The following is a 17,790-nucleotide window of genomic DNA, read 5'->3' on the forward strand; positions in this document are numbered from 1 at the left end:
AAACCTGTGAGAAGGGTCAGGATGGCAAAACCATGGCAGCTTTAACCCCTGAGGTGGGTCATGAGGTAAGGAGGGTCTTTAGGAGATGACTGGGTCCATTTCCTGCCCAAAGGGATATGAAGGGATGGATGGATTGAATGAAGAACATTCAGTTTCTTTTTCATATAATGTTAATGCCCAAACTGCTCCTAGGGCAGCGTGACAAGGGTTGTGTCCTAGGGCACTGAAATTTATAGGATGCGGACAGCACCGAGTTAAAATCAGAAACTATCAGAAGGGAGTCCCAAGGAAGAACTCTTTCCCCCAACTCCTCTCTGTCCCAGAATTCCTCTCTCCCAACCATGTAGTTTTGCCTTGAAGTCTAGAGCACACTTGCACCAGGCACTAAAACAGCTAGTTACAGCTCTGGCTGAAAGCATTCTTCCCCTCTGTTCCCCTAGAAGGGTCCCTGACCCGCTCCTCCCTTCCTTCCAGGGCAAGTGTTGGGTGTCCAACACAATAACGGTCATCAGCGCTGATCTTAGAAAAGCACACAGGTTTATTGCATATCAATCTCATGTATAAATTCATCATAGCATTGGAAAGATTACATTTGGTATACATTCCTAATCTACAGCATTACCCTCAAAATCAGCTTTTCCTAGTCATTATTTTAAAGGAATTTCTCTACACAAGTACATTTGTCTTTATCACAAGCATCAAAATGAAATTTTGCAAAAAAAAAATCGCTCATTTTTAATTATTTTCTACACTTCATATCTTTTTTTTAAAATCTCATTTATTCTCCCACAAGCGATTTTCATATTAATTAATTAAGAACTGCCCTCCCCCCTGTCATGTGAGCAGTTCCAGATTTCTAGTCCTGGACGTTGAACCTAATCACATATACATAAGTGCATCTACGGAATTTTTTTTTTCTGTTTTTAATAAAAATTTCACAAACAGACACAATAATGACCGCTAAACACGAGTCATGCACAGTTTACTTATAAACATAACCGAAGCAATATACAATCCGAAGTGAAACAGGACGAGCACCATCCGCTTTCTCAATGGTTTTGAAACATTATATGAAAACCAGACATTTACAATTTGATTATTTTTTTCCCAACACTATACAGCCCTAAAAGAAAACAAAACGACAACAACAAAAAAAAACCTTAAATCAAATCGGTCTCGTAACAATGGGGAAAGGAACAACAGAAAATGCCTAAATTCAGGATTTTTAACAAGCATGATATAACTATATTTTTAAGTTATTTTTTTCTTTTTTTCTTTTTTTTTCCTGCAGGCTGGAGAAGAAGTCTGGGCAAAGCATCTCTTGCTCGGAGGCGAGTGGCGATCGTGTAAAATATCGCCAAAAGAAACCTTTCGAGTGACTATTCAATAGTGAATTACACATTTGGAAACTTGAGCTGCCTTCATCTTTTTTCCAAAAGTGGTAATCATAAGAATCCATGATAGGCAAAACAATAATAATAATAATAATAATAATAACAATAACAATATTGAAAAAAATAAAGGAGGGTGTGTGAGAGAGATAAGAATAAAAAGGAGGGGTATGGGAGGTCATCTCATCTAATCATCCTCATTTTGAGGAAACTGAGGCCCAAGGTCACAGAGCTCTTAAGTGGCAAAACTGGTATTTGAAACCAGGACCTGGATCCAGTATTCTTTGTACTGGTCCAGTTCTGCCATGCAGAAAAAAATATATTAAAAAGTCCTCAGAATAATGCAAGGATGCTTTCATCACAGTATCACTCAGCACAAGAGAAAGAATTTAATGGCTTTTGGGAGGAACCATTTTGCCTTCATGTTCCTAATTGAGATCAGAGCTTATTTCAATTCTTTAACTTTCAAATGTCTTTAATAGGCTGCTAAGTCCAGGGTATCCTTCTCCCTAACTTTGGCTACCCCAGTCTCCCTTCTCATCCCCCCCCCCCCGCCTCAAATTCAGCAAGTGTACTAGGGCTAAGCACTTTGGAATCACTTGGATAGGAGTGGGGTGGAAAGAGATACCTAAAACTCTGAATCTAAAAAAAAGGTACAGCAACTTGAGCTTATGCAAGGAAAATTGAGATAAAGGGGGCAGACTTCTAGGGCTTCAGCTGGCACATCAAAGAAAGTAGGGATTTTTTGGCCCTTCCCTTGAAATGACTTTCTTTTTCATGTCCATTTCTTCCCTTTCTGGTCTGCCATCTCTTATACGATCAACTATCCTTCCTCATTACCACCGGAATCTTGGTCCCCAGGACAAGACTAAATATTAAGGTACATCTTCCCAGAGAAATGGAACCAACTGATGCGGACAGTCAGGAAAAGCAACCGGTTGAGTTCACTCAACTCACTGGTATGGTTGATGGCTTTTATTGAGTTTGACCCAATTGTTTGCTTATTGCAAGGTCATTCTGGCAGGGTCTACATGTGATGCATGAGAAAAGTTAGCAGCCACGTGGTAGTTGAGGGAAGTAGACCGGTCATCGCTGCCGATTCGGTATGTCTGGACATACACCCAGGGCACCAATGTCTGCTCCTTTCACCATTAAACTCCTTCATCCCACTAGTGCACGCGGTGACTTAGCAACTGTACCAGTCACATCATTTCTGTGCTTTGTGACTATGGCTACCATGGCCACCGGTGATAGAAACAAAATTAAATTTAAAAGAGATTGAAAGAGACCAGCAGGGGTCTTGAACTCTCTGCCGCTCCCAGTACAGTGGTCCGGGATTCCCAGAACCTTCACAATGTTACTAGGTTTCTGAACAGAGGGGTTCTTTCTGGTGTTTTGTGTACTTGACCTAGAACCATCTGAATGGAGTTGGAAATCTAGGCTTCCCTGAAGCTTGTAGTAAAGATAAGCCCTCACTTCAGAAAGAAATAAAAACATTCCAGGGAAAGGTAAATCATAAGAACTAAGTGCTTCTTTTTTTTTAGGGTCTTTTTTTAAGGGTCTAAGCTACAAATGATGAAATCTTCCACATGGAAGCATAAGGACCTCACGACTAAGCAGAAATCTCATAAACTCTAATCGTCTTGCAGTGGAACAAAACAATTAATTCAGGGGGTTCAAGTGTGCAAGTGGGGCTCTTGGGGGAGATATTGTACAGACACAGCGAATTGTTATGTAGAAGAAAGATTTTGCTCATTCTGCTTAGCCCTGAAGGACAGAACCAGGACTGGCATTTTTTAACTTTGCATAAAAGGGGAAAACATGTTCTAACAATTTAATCTGTCTAAAAATGGAATGAGGCTGCCTTTTTGGGGGGCTGGAGGGAGAGGAAAGGGAGAGATAATGAGTTCTCTCAAACAGAGAATGGATAATCACTAGTGGGGAATGCCAGAGAGGAGAATCCTGGTTTGGCTACAGGATGTACCAGATGATCTTTGGAGTCTCGTTTGACTGAGAATCTAGGATCAACAGAACAGCAGAGTACTTAACAAAAAGCGGGAAGAATCAAGTTGTAATAAAAAATGGTAACCCTCATCTCTTTGTGGACTGCCAACATATGTATGTGCGTGTGTATGTTTAATATTTCTGCCGATAGTCTTATCTTGCCTAATTTGGGAAAGATGGATCCAAATCCTCCATAAAGATCAGGGAAATAAGTTTCCTCCTTCAGCCTTCACCCTCTACCTTAACCTTTTAAAGGAAAAAATTGCAATCAGAATTTACAGAAAAAGGGGTTTGTGATGAAGTCAGTTTTCAAAGAAAGTCCTATCTTGAGCAGAGAAATTACTCTACAACATCTAATGGGTCTGGCAAGCAGGAAAATCGGTAGATATAGACATGTAGAGGTGAGCATTTTAATCTGCAAGCTTTGCTCAAGGCTGACAAGGCCAGCCTGCCCCATTTATTCTTTTTCCTAATTTACCTTCCCCTCCTGCTTTCCCAAAAGAAGGAGCATCCCCAACCTGCTAAACTGTGCAAAAAAGACCTACCCATGAAAACAATACTTGGAGGAGTGGCTTGAACTGTTGACAGGTAAACTTATAGAAAAAAGGAGAAAAGCTGAGGCTTATTATTGTGGAAGGAAGGAAGGAAGGAAGGAAGGAAGGAAGGAAGGAAGGAAGGAAAAAAGAAAGAAAGAAAGAAAGAAAGAAAGAAAGAAAGAAAGAAAGAAAGAAAGAAAGAAAGAAAGAGAAAGAAATAGAGAGAAAGAAAGAAAAGAAAGAAAACAGAATTAGGTTCTGATCTATCAAAGGAAATTGACCATCAACCCAAACCCCAGGATTCCCTCCTCTGCAGCTATCACCCTGACTGACAGATATTTCTATTGCTAAAGTTTGAACTTTAATTATTTACAGCTATCATCAGTTGTCTTTATGAATGCATCAGCTGTACTTGAAAACAACCTGATCGAATTTCTTTTTTCTTCTCATTCCCATTCCTTTTTATAAATAAACACTGTAAAGTTCTTGGCGATATGGCACTTTTACCTCGAAGGCTGCCCTGGATAAAAACACCTTGGTTCACAGTTGTCTCTATTTACATTAGAAAATTTTCTTTTAAAGGGCAACTTAGACGAGGTTGTTTTTTTTTCCCCTCACCCCCCCCACTTCTCTCTCCTTGTTGGGATATTAATTTTTTTCTTTCCTTTCCTTCCAAACAATAAAAGAAATAAATAGAACACTTATCCTAAATGCAATCGTAATCGAAAATCAAATTTAACACAACATATGATTGTCTGGAAAATTGGCAGCAATGACAGCGGGATCAATTAGGGGGTATTTGGCACATTAATTTAAAAAAAAATTGTCCTACTCCCTGGTTATCAATCATACAACACGTAACCTTAATACACGATTTTGGTCCTTCACTAGATACTTATATTAACATTATTTTTTTTCACAATGAGGATATCTAATGCCAAAAAAAAATACTGTTAATGAAGAAATGAAAAAGAAAAGAATTAGAAAAAAATTACAAGTTATATACAGATTAAGGTAAATTCCATCAGAAAAAAAATTATTATTTTAAATTGGCCCCTATGGGAATAATTTAAAACCCATTCAAATGGGCAAGTACTGTGGTGCTGGAGGACGGGTAGATGTTTCCAAGAAAGGAATGTTCTAGCTTAAACTCTTAGAGCCTGGCTAATGATGGTGGACACAGTTCGGTTCTTGAGCTGCATCTTGCCAAGATCTTGTGCAAACATTGGAAACGGGAGTTAAATAATGTCTTGGGAATCCGGAGTCGGAGGCACACAAATGGACTTGGCGGCTTAGAAGTCTGACCCCCCTTGGGGAGCCAGGAAGAGAGCAAATTGAAGTAGCTATCTGTTCTTCCAGTCCACGTCATCGGGGGGGTTGAGGAGCGAGGTGGGAGGGAACAGGGCACTGTTCTAGGGCGACCCGAGAATGGCCAACAGGCCCCAAATCTTGGATAGGGAGGTGAGGACACAAGGACAACAGAAGTAAGACTCCTCGGATCTCAGGGGAAATTTCAGCGGGTAAGGGACCAACGGCCTCCTTTTCACTCACTTCAGTTGCACCTCCGCGTCCTAGGTGGCTCACATCAGCCCAAACTGCTGAACTTTAGGCGCCAAGGATGCATTGCCAGGAGACTCCTCCCACTGGGCGAAATTAGGGGTTCCCTAGTTTTAGCTACAAGTCACTTAGTGGCAGGCACATTTCTTAGTCCCAACCATGGGGCAGTCCTATCTGCAATGACACCATGTCTAAGGATGGCTCAGGAAGGCCCTTAATTTTTATTCTAGTTCCGTTTTTACCTATGGTCTCCATGAGCCTTCACTTTCACTTTTCCATGTGGACAAACAGGATCAGAGAGAGAAAAAAAAGGGGAGGGGAGGGGAGAGAAAAAAAAGTCCATGGTTGTCCTAAAGGATTTAAAAAGCACATGCAATCTCTATGCTGTGCTTGAGGGCTGGTTAATGTCCAGGAGGGAGCGGATAGTTTCAAATCAATGTAAAACTACTTTAAAAAAAACAAAACAATTTGCAATTTCAGATTTCTTAAAAATACTTTAAAAAATTTACGAGCTCAAAGAGAATCTGTAGCAACAAGATTACTAAAAATGTTATTTCTGTCCTTTTCATTATATATGAAAAAAAAAAAAACAACCCAGCAATCTGACAATTGAAAAGCGATCTATCTCTTTAGAGCCCCAACTAGATTTATCTTTTTCCCTTAAGAAGTGCCATTCAGATCCCCTGAAATGGCCAAATGGCTTTAATTTCAGATGAAAAATTCTACATTAGTTGGTCTGGGGTGGAGGCAGGGGATAGGGAAATGCCATTTCCCAACTCTAATGAACTAGGCTTTGACTGCTGTTAACCTGCTATTATTGTGCCACAGATTAGCCGTGTTTCCAAAAACTATTCTTAGAGATGGTGAAATCCTGGGACTGCTTCAGGGATTCTCTGGGTTCTGATGTTCAGTTTGAGAAATCAAGAGACAAGCTACGGTGGGTAGATAAAACGAAACAAAAGGAAACCAAAAATAGGAAAAAAAAAATCAGGCGTTGCAGATCACAGGTGAAGAATTATGTTTCCCCAGCCCAAATCGTAGAGACTTCCCTGAGGATCTCTGCTCTGTCTTGCGGTTGTCCAGAATTTCTGCAAGGGGCATTAATAGCATGGTAGTCGTCTCACTCTGGACTCTGTCTCCAGTGCCTCCGTGACCTCTCAGAGGTGGTTAATGGAGTTGAAGGCCCCCGTCTCTGATGCTGCTCCCGTCATGTTCAACCAAGCGTCCAGAGAATTCTGGGAGGAAGCGTGAAGAGGAGCATTCTCAGAAAGAGAAAGCATCATTGCATAAGCCTGTTGGGAAGGAAAAAGACCACGACACAGACAAACAGCAAAGGGAAATCAGTGAATAGATCTATAGGACATGAGAAATCTCAGACAAGAGGTCTAGCCGTTCCCTTGGTGACCACCCTGGAGCACCCACCCAGTCAGCCTCCCCTTTACAAGGAGGAATAGCTATACAAGTCAGGACCTTTCCTCCCTGCTCACAGAGCACTTTGTTCTGCACTTCTCCAAGGCACTCACCTAGTATATTGTATATTATGAAATCTGTGTCATGGCTTTAGCCTCCTACTATTTTGTTGCCTTAAATCATCAGTTAAACAATACAAATCTATGGTGCAGAGAAGCGTGTTTTTTCCTACTTTTTAAAATGTCCATGGCCTGAGCTTAACACATGCTTAGTGTGGTGCCTGGAACATAGTAACCGCTTAATAAATGTTTACTGATTGACCAGTTGATTGATTGACTGAGTCAATGTGAAATGTTTCCATCAGAGAACTCAGTGTGATTTCTATGAACGCCTTCTTGTTGGACATAATTGGATTTATAGGGAAAAACAAAACAAAACAAAACATTTCCTGCCCATTCCTACAGGGGATGCCCTTCGAAGGTTAGTAAAAAGACAAAAGACAGAGACATGCAAATGGCTTGTGCCGAGCCCCCATCGGTGTTCTCCCCTCAACTTGCCTAGATAACTTAAGACGAGGTAGCCTAAGCCTGACATTTAGTTGACACTTGTCCTTGGTTAAGTCTTGCTTACAACATGGGGAAGGAATTGGCCTTAGGAATTTAGATATGGACTGAAATTCCAAACAAAGACAATATACTTGGAAAACAACGTCCCCTTGGTCAACATCTCAAGGACATGCAAATTTGTTGGCTTGGGAACTCCCTTATCTTATGATCTACCTATATAGCTTACTACTGACTCAGTGAGTGAAGTCTTGCCCAGAATATACAGATAGTAAATATTAGAGAGGATTTGAACCCAAATATTGCTAATTCTAAGCCTGGTACTCTATTATGACTCTCAAACTTCTCTCTTAAGAGAACACAATATTAAAGATTGTTCTGAGCCAGTTCTGTGGTTTTTTTCTCCTTATCTCTGGGACCTACAGATGTATATGCATCAGTTTTTTTTAAATCAATATTTATTGACCCATTTATTCATTTTACATAGCTCCCTTAAAATTCGAAGATATTTTAATAAGATACTCAAGTTCGCAGGAACAATAGACACAAATATTCATTCTCATATGCATCAGTTTTTAAAGTAGGACTGAATGAGAGGATATTTGGAAGTTCTTTTGAAAAAGACCCTGAACAATTTAAGATTAAGGGGCTGCTTACAGTTGTCCCTTTTTCTGGAAATGGCACAATCTCTGGTCTTAACGCCAATCTGAGATTGCCTTAGCTTGGTCACAATTGGTCAGAAAGTAAGTGTTCCTACAACCAAAACACCTGTTGGTTGTTGTTGTTTTTTAAAAACAAAAGGAGGATAATGAGAGGGAGAGAAAGGATAAAAGAAAAATTTCCAAAATATCCAAATTTTATTGGGAAGACCAAGTCTGTTTGCAGAAGACTGGCCTAACTATTCATAAAGAGCTCGCTGCCCAGCTAGTGATGAAAGTATTTTGGCCATGGCAACAGGGAAAAAAATAACAAAGAAACACCTCCCCCCCCAAAAAAAAATCACTATGGTGATGGTGGCAGAATGGTGGATGGGGTCACAGGGTGTTAGGACACATCATTTTTAGACTATGAACAGCCTTTATTTTGATCCCCTCACAGTGAAAGTCTTACAGAATGGGCTGGCCTAGGTGGATTGCCAATTGCATGGATGGAGATAAGGTGCAGGTCGATTTTAGCATTAAATGTTATCTGAGCAGATTTAAGAAGAGACAGCAAGGCAAACTGGCCAGGGGCTGGCTAGCCTTAGAAGCCCTGGACTTAAGCTCTTGTTTGTGGGATTCTAGGCAAGCCCTTCCCCTCCTATCATCCTTTGTGATGGCTTAAGACTGTAAGTCCCAGAGAAAAAGGCCAACTTGAATTGACAGAGGGAATTTCCCCATTTGAAAGGTCTGTATTCCGATAAAATCACGGCTCCAGTCCCTATTCTATAGCGCAAGGTCATGATAAACAACGGGGCAAGATACCATTTTGTCCAAAGCCTGAATTTGAAAAAAGTGACCAAACCCTGGAAAATTTCCAAGTTGTAACCTGGCAACCAGGTGGGAAGGGTCTCAGGGCAGCCCTGCAGTCTGGGGGAAGCAAAGAGCTGGCTAGCCACGGACCCCAGAGGCTGTTGGCGACCCAGTGGGAGGGAAGGGAAGGAGGCAGGCATGATGCTCAGAGAGAGAGGTACCTACCTGGTTTTTAGCCTGCCTGTACAAAGTTTGTTTTATTGCCTCAGAGTCTAAGGTGGAATTAAACACATCTTTAACTTCAAATGCTTCCTCAGCCGCTTTGCGGAGATCCAGCCCCTTCCCAAAATTCGGCATCTGCTCCAAATCTAACAGGCCGGCTTCTTCCTCCTCCATACACCTGTACCAAGGACCAGGGGGAGGGAAGGGGGTGACCTGTTTGTTAGCTGGTCTGGCCTCGGAGGGCTTTCACTGATGCCCGAATGGCTGATTTGGGGCCTGCATGCATAGCCCACAGAGCTTCCACAAGCCACATGCACAGAGAGAAAGACACAGACAGGAAGCTACACACACACATACACACACAGACACGGATGCAAGGGGGGCACATGAACAGAAATCCAGAGGAGAGGACGACGGGCAGTCTTGGGGGCTCTCTGCCAGCACCCGGTCTGTGCCCTCAGGTTGCCTGAGAGCTTGGGTTTAGATGGCTGGTGTCTGGCTGGGCTGGTTGATGGATAACCAGTCCTTAATTACTTCAGGAACCTAATGTGGTTCTTAATGGAGGCCTGGGACTTGCATTCCCAGGGGTTAGGGGTTCTGGTGTGAGTCACTGGGAAATGGAATCTATTCCCAGAGTTTCCTGATGGAAACCCCGGGACTGGCCCTCAGGGAGAAGGTGGCTGTGCGTGGTGCCGAAAAAAATGACAGAAACAAGCCCCGTCCTGGCAGGACCCATGCTCTTCCACTAGAGTCCCTTAACTGTGGGGGTTGTGGCTCTTAGAAGGTGATGTAAGGAGCCCCAACTCATGGGACCCCTTTCCCTTCCCATCCTGGAAAACTTTGAGCCTGAGTTCTAAATCACTGGAAGTATCCAGGGAAGCTTTTTGGTTAATTAGAATCCCAGAATTTCAGCATTGGAAGGATCTCAGAGTCACCTAGTCCAACCCGTGTCTGGATCAGACACAACATTTTGACAAGAGATTCCCCCGGCTTTAGCTCAAAGACCATTCCGAGGAAGCTCATTCTACATTTGGGCAGTTGAGAATGATAGGAAATTTCCCCCTGTACTGATCTGACACAGATTAAGCGGACTCAGGCTCCTTTATCCCACACAGAGCTGGAAGGAGCCTCAGAGGTCACTAAATGAAGAAACTCAGAACCCTTCCAGAGAGAGAAAGTCACCTGCCCATCTTCACACAAGCCATAGGGGCTTGGGAAGAGGCTGAGAACCTCCATTCATTTCCAGACTGGACAGTTCCCCAAGCTCGTCATCTCAATCTGGATCTCTGCTACAAAGTCCCCAATTTTCTGCCACCCCGGCCAACGAATATATTAGCTATGGCCAGTTCCATTGTTCTGACCCTCCCATCCATGTGGGGCTTCCTTTCAAGGCACGAGACTGAACTTAGTCTCCCGATGGCTGTTTAGGAATGTTGTTCATTAACATCTATAGGGGATGACGGATAAAGAAACTGGGAATTAGGATTCTGGATCATAGACATCGATTTGGTGCCGGAAAGGACCTCAGAAGTCAACAAATCTAACCCTTTTATTTTATAGATAAGGAAACTGAGTCCCAGAAAAAAGGAAAATGGCTTGTCCAAGGTCATACAGATAATGAGTGCCTGGGGCAGTTCCTTCCTGACTCCATGGTCAGTGCTCTAGGGGCCTGGGTCCTTGGACATTGTCCAGAGGCCAATGTGGGGATCTGGGAGCTCGGGTCTTTTGATTGGAAACTACTGAAAATATTCAACATGGAGAGAAGTTTTATGTCTCAGCTGAGACTGGCCTAAAGTTCCTAACATAGTGAATAAAGAACTGCATTTGGAGTCAGGAAGATCTGGATTTTAATTCTCCTTAAGACAATGACTGTATGACCTTAAACAGGTCACAATCTCAGCTTTCTTCTCTTTAAAATGATGAGCATAATAGCACCAAAGGATTAAATGAACCAGTCTGTGTAAAGTGTTTTGCAAATCCTAAAGCACTATATTAATAGTGGCCAATATTATGTTACATTTTATGATGTTACATTATGTTACGTATTATGTCATTATATTATTATATATAATAATTAGTATACAATGTTATACAAATGTTACAATATAATATAAAACTATTATATAATGTTATATAAAATAATGATGTTTATTATTATGGTCTTTACTCTGCGCCTTTTATATATGGGAATTTGAGTCAATTATTTCCCTTCTCTGGCTTTCAAGCTTCTCTCTCACAAAATGAGGCGTCTGAACTCAATACCCTCTAAGGTTCCTATCATTTCCAATCCCATGATCCTATGCACTTGCTGGGCCACCAGTCTTTGGATTTTCCTTCTGTGGCAGTCTCCCTTAACTCTGCCCTTGAAGGTGGCTTTTTGGGGAAAGTGGGTAGCTGGAAATGAAGGCTCAAATCAAGTTGGGGGGGAGGCAGATTCACAGTCCAAAAAAATAAAGTGAACTCAGCCCCTGCGGCTTGCCAATCAAGCCTTCATTCTGCCTCTTCTCCCTCTGCCCTCCCAGCCACCCCGGATGGACTCCGATCCCATCCCACCTTAGGGAGCTCCAGAAGAATGGCAGCACCCACCTTCTTGTGTGATCAAAGCTCATGCTGAGTGATGTGGGCTCTTCATCCTCCTCATCCTCATAGGCTCCTTGAGGCTCGGTGGTGGGGGAGACGGTCTCATCCTGGGACTTCCCTGTCAGGCTGTCGTCGTCTTCCTCCTCCAATTCTTCCTCCTCTTCATCTACGTCCTCTGACTTTTCATTGGTTAACCCATGGCACTGAGAATTGCTATCGATGTCCTGAATTTCTGGCCTGAAAGCACATGAACAAAACGGAACATTTTCAGGGAAGGGGCACTAGCCGTGGCCATCTATCCTGGTCCCGTGATAAACCCAGATGGACCAGCCCCTGTAAGATCTTCTCTCCACCTCACTCCCAACAAACACAATCCATCCCTCAGCTGAACCTTCTGAGATGCTGTCTAAGTTGATCAATAGGGTATTATTTCTTCTAGGTAATGGATTATTGTGACAGACACAGAAAATATATACCAAAACTGGAAAATGATGTGCATTCTGCTCCCACAATCAGAATCTTAAAATGTTTTAGCCAGATGTACAGAGAAGACACAGTTTTTATTAGGATTTTTTTGAGAAATGATGGGGAGAAATGACATTATGCTGTATTAAAGTAGAAGCTAGGAATATGTGGGTTTCCCCAAAGGCAAAGTTCTCTGGAGAATGTGTATGTGTAATGATTTCTTTTTCCATGCAATCCCACTGTTCCTCCAACTGCATCCCATACACTAGCCTCAAGCTTTTTCTGTAAAAAGAAAGGCTTCGACTGGGATGGCTTCTGAGATCTGTTACATCCCAAGATCTCTTATCCAGTGGTTTTGTTCCTGTCCCTGAGGCACTCAGCTTAGTTTCTATGATCAGGGTATATTTATATGACCTAAACTGTTTCTAGAGAAGAGGGGCAAGAAATTCAGGTCACTATCCAGAAACCTGTTATTTTTCTAAATATCTAATGGTTTGGTAACATGTAGGTGATAATTTCAGGGGACTGGCTCCTGACAGAAGCTTTGCTTTTCCATTCAGATCACACTTGGAACTTAAGAGCCAGACTGATAGAATATAAGTGCTGGAAAGGGCTTGGAACATAGAATCTAGAATATCAGAGTTGGAAAGGAACTTAGAGAGTGTTAGATTTGGGAAACAGAGAATATTCTATGAAGAACCTTAGAACAGAGAAGGTTAGAGGTGGGAGAAACCTTAGAACATAGACTGTCAGAAGTGAGAAGGAACTTACAACAAGGAATGTCAGAATTGGGAGAGAATGTAGAACAGGGAATGTTAGAGCCAGGAGGGTCCTTAGAACATGCAATGTCAGAACAGGGAATTTCAGAACTGGGAGAGAATGTAGAATAGGGAGTGTCAGAACTGAGAGGGCCTTTAGAACATGGGCTATCAGAGTTGGGAGGGCCCTTAGAACATAGGATATCAGAACTGGGAGAGGATTTTAGATCATGAAATAACTAGAATATAAATTATCAGAGCTAGAAAGAAGGCACAGAAAATAAAATGTCAGAGGTAAAAAGGACCTTATTACTTAGATATTTAGCCTTAAAAGGGATCTTAGAAGTTGTCCACTTCAATCCTATTTGTATCATGCTTCTCACAGTGCAGAGATACAGCCATAGTGTCCCCTGGAGCAAATACACTTGGGCAGGGGGTAAAGCATCTGGCCTTGGGTTTACTCTTGGGTATGTTTCCAAATTTTTAAAGTAGTCATCACCTGTCCATTAGACTGAAGTCTCGAAGTAACTCGACTTCTCTCAAAGGACTGTCAAATAAAAGGCTCAGTAACCTCAAAGTGTTAAAGGTAAAGGGCTATTTTTAATAGAAAGGAATATTTTTAATAGGATGCCAAGGATATGGAGCAGTATGGGGTATCCTGATTCTTCAGTGGAACAAGTTTCCTGTGCAAAAGGAGCTTTAATAAACCTCCAACAAAACAAAATGGAGAGGCCTTCCTCCTCAGGGCTGCCTTTTGTCACCCAGTCTAAACATATCAGGAGTTTGTTTGTTTTAGAGAATTGTGATTGATTTTCCTCTAGAGGATGGCCAAACTCGCCCTCTGCTTCTCTGTAGCCAGTCTGGGCAAGAGCCCTTGCATTTGGGCTAGATGGATTTTTGTTTTTTTTCTCTAAACCTACATCAGTCAAAGTTGAAAGAGTCCTCATTTCCTCCAGGAAATACCATCAGAAAGTTTGTTTTGCTGTAGCTCACAGCTTTAACCTGAAAACTACACTGAAGACTCAGTTCCTGCTTGTGCATGACTGTATCTGATCCTCAGCTTGAGTAGGGGGTCTCAGTCACTACATGTATGTGTGTATTTATACATATATATTTATATTTACATATAAACACACACATATATGTGTATGTATATAAATATATATATATATATATATACACATAAAGAGAAACAAAAAAAGAAATATATATATACACATAAAGAGAAACATGAAGAGACAGAAACAGACAGAAATGGAGACAGACAGAGACACACACAGAGAGATAGAGAGATGGAAAGATGAGACAGAGATAGAGAGACGCAAAGAGACACACCAAGAGATAGAGACAGAGACAGAGTGAGAGAGACAGACAGATATACACACAGAGAGAGACAGAGACAGAGAGAGGCAGAGGCAGAAAGACAGAGATAGGACCAGAAAGACATAGAAAGATACACACAAACAGGCAGAGACAGAGACAGAGAGAGTGTGGGAGACACACAGAGAGACAGAGACAGAGACAAAGAGAGTTAGTACCTGAGAAAAAAGGGATTAAAACAGGAATTCTTAATTTTTTTCTTTTTTGGTAACAATCTGGTGAAACTTCTGAATTTCTTCTGAGAATAATATATTTAAATGCATAAAACAAACTATATAGGATTACAAAGGAAACCGAATCCATTGAAATATTGAATATTAATAGCTCAAGTTCATGGACCCTGAGGGTTAGAATCCCTATTTTAAAATGTTCCATTCGACAGATGCAGCTGGAGACTCAGGAGAAGATAGAGAATGCTCCTTAAGAACATCAGGCAGAGGATAAGAGGAGAAATTTGGCCCTGGATTCAGGGCTCTGGGTTGCCCTCTGTTCTGACAGCGTGTTGGGGGAGAGGGTTTCAGTCGTCACACTGTAGAGAACACCCCACACTGATGGAATAACTCAGGGAGAAAAAGAAAGCATCTTTTGTTCGGAGTTTTTCCCTCAATCTCCCTTATCTGACAATTCATCTGTTAAATAATTGAAATAGTATGGAGAGTTTCAGAAAGGGGGGGAGTGATGGTGGCAGCAATTCTTTGCAGTTAAACTTGATAGTGTGTGTGTGTGTGTGAGTGTGTGTGTGTGTGTATGTACACATATACTAGCTTGTGTTTGTTTGTGCACCCAGATTTATGTCACAAGACCGAATACTGGCTAATGTCTGCAGCAGAGAGGGAAAAAAAACCCTACCCATTAATGAATGAGCCTTCTCTGCACACTCCAATTCTTGAAGCTAAATGTTAGTTTAAATTAGGTTGTGCTCCTGATCACAGGTGTTTCCACAGGAAATCACTGCCTGATAATGACTTTCTGATGAAATGCAAGACTATAAAATTCAAGCCCACTTTTGAAATCTCAACAGTTTCATCTTTATTAATGACCACCCATGGACATAATGGAGACACAACCTCTTAACTAAACAAACAAGAGGATAATTGATGGGTTTGTCAATTATTGTTCCTCCTGCATTAATTAGCCAACACTTTGGTCTTTTATTTTTTAAACAGCTAAGATTCTGATCACTTGGAGAAAGCATGTTTCCTGGATAAAAGCTGGATAATGTTAATAATCCAAGCAGCTAATGTTGATATCAGCTGGATAAACATAGAACTTCTGATTCCCAGAATGATTATGGTAGCGGTCTGGATCGGGTGGTTTATAGTGACATTATCCATGTTTCTGTCCCTGCTACTGTGTATTATTTCAATCAATTCAATCGATATTTAAAACACCTACTATGTGCTCTACTGTTGGAGAGCCATAAAGATGAGTAAACCCTTAAGTATCTTGTAGTCTCATTACTTGTAAGTTATAAAATCTTAACATTCTAGATATTATAACATATTCACATTATATATTTATTAATATAATTCTATAGAATATGCAATTATGTAGCCTATATATGTATAATTATATATGTATAATATATAAAATATACAATTATATATTTTTAAAACGAATGAATTTTAAACTGGAAATTAGGGTTTATCATACTTTTTTTTTAAATAAGTGAGGAAACAGGGTCCTAAAGAAATGAAATGATCATGGTTACATATTGTGTTGAATGGCAAAATCAGGATTAAGAACAAAATCTTTCCAATATAAGTTTATGACACTTCATGATAATGATCTACTAAAATGCTGAGGGGTTGCTCTCGGTGTTAGAGGAGGAAGCATCCACAATGATGAAATCCAAGGTACTCAAAAGTTTTCAAGTGTTTAACTGGAAAGGCAATGGTATCCCATGACATGGAAAGACCAACTATTTCAAACTTTAGATTTAATTTAATTTAAATTTGATTTTTTCCCAAGGTGGGGAGGGTGCTTACTGAGGCATTTCTTGTGGCACGTCACTCCACTGCTCAGGAAGCTTCAATGGCTCCCTTATGTATGCCATGATAAAATACAACTCTTACTATAAAGATCTTCATAAAATGGCTTCCACGTTTCTTTCCTGGTCTCTCTCCATAGTCTATGTTTCATTTAAATAGACTTGCCCATTGTTCTATCTTTTGTTCCTGGTACTTTTCATAGGCTGTCCCTCAAGTCTAGAATGCTTTTCTTCCTCACCTCTTGGAGCCTGGGTTCTTTTTGAAGCATAAATACTATATTTCCTTCAAGACCCTTTAACTAATGTTCCCCAGTCTTAATGTTTCTCTTCAAGAATTAAAAAAAATGCATTTGTTTCATTCATTTCTCTGCATACATCTGAATGTAAGCTCCTTGAGGGCAAATATTGTTCCAGTATTTAGTCCAGTTCCTGGCACATAGTAGTTGTTTCATGACACATGACATGCAGTCTGCACAAGCAGTGTCTGGCACATAGTAGGTACTCTAAAATGTTTGTGGGATTGAATTAAACTTCCTTGAATGTGAGGGAGCCATTGTGAAGAGTAGGGACAAAGACATGACAAAGTTAACTGGTCTGCTGGTTACTCTTTCCTTTGGAGGGTTATTCAGCAAAATGTGTCGGGAGACCCAGGGAGATTTCCCAGCTGTTGGGTTCCTTCATATCTGGTTTCATCAGGTCAGGATGGTGAATTATGGTTCCTTGATGAGACATGGACTTGACATAATTATTAAGGGGGTTCTAGAAACTTAAGAATTGAGGAATGAAAAGAATTTATTGCAACTGCTTCCTCATAGCACAGGGCTTCAAGAAAGTCCAGATGATGTGTGTGTGTGTGGGGGGGGGGTGGGGAGAGAGCCAAGACTGGGGATATGAAGATCTGACTCAATTTTTGATAATCAGGTGACCAAGAAACAAGTTACAGAATTTCTCTGAGCCTCAGAAGATTTTCTAAGGCTTAGCTACTAAATCACAGGCAGGCTGCTACCTGTTTGAGTGAAGGGAGGACTCTCAGCAGATGCTATTAATTAATCAAATCGGCAAATTAATTAATTAATTAAATGCAGCCTTGATGCATTTAATGTACTATGAAAAATCAAACAATACTGCTTTTTTGGGGGGAGATGCAAGGAATAAATTTCTGGTGTGCACAATTTGTTTTAGAAAACAAAATCAAAACCTAATCTAAAACAGAAACACTAGGAATCAAATCTCAAAGCTAAGCAAAGATTTATAAAATGATAATCAATAGATCTGTTGGGATCCAAATAGCCAGGAACAAGGCTGCCGTGTAGTAGAGAAATGTGCGATGGACCTTGGATAGCTGGTCAGTAAATGACCTTCACTTCCACGGCCACTCAACATGGCAGGAAATCACATCTAGTACCATAACATATGGCTAACAATCCTAGTCGCAGAATCAGCACAGCCAGCGACGGAGCAAAGTGTTCTGCTGCCCAGAAGA

At 41.0% G+C, this 17,790-nt stretch overlaps 1 protein-coding gene across 1 annotated transcript in view; it reads right to left on the minus strand.

Moving 5' to 3' along the window:
* Positions 1 to 5,009: 5,009 nt before the first annotated feature.
* PRDM16 (PR/SET domain 16) overlaps positions 5,010 to 17,790 on the minus strand; it is a 111,299-nt gene continuing 98,518 nt past the window's right edge. The window contains exons 14-16 of the mRNA XM_031961567.1: positions 11,721 to 11,951; positions 9,138 to 9,312; positions 5,010 to 6,780 (exon numbers count right to left, since the gene is read on the minus strand). Of these exons, the coding sequence (XP_031817427.1) occupies positions 6,646 to 6,780; positions 9,138 to 9,312; positions 11,721 to 11,951 (541 nt within the window). The 3' untranslated portion in view covers positions 5,010 to 6,645. The remainder of the gene's footprint in view (positions 6,781 to 9,137; positions 9,313 to 11,720; positions 11,952 to 17,790) is intronic.

This window comes from Sarcophilus harrisii, chromosome 3 (genome assembly GCF_902635505.1).
Source record: "Sarcophilus harrisii chromosome 3, mSarHar1.11, whole genome shotgun sequence".
Taxonomy (NCBI): domain Eukaryota; kingdom Metazoa; phylum Chordata; class Mammalia; order Dasyuromorphia; family Dasyuridae; genus Sarcophilus; species Sarcophilus harrisii.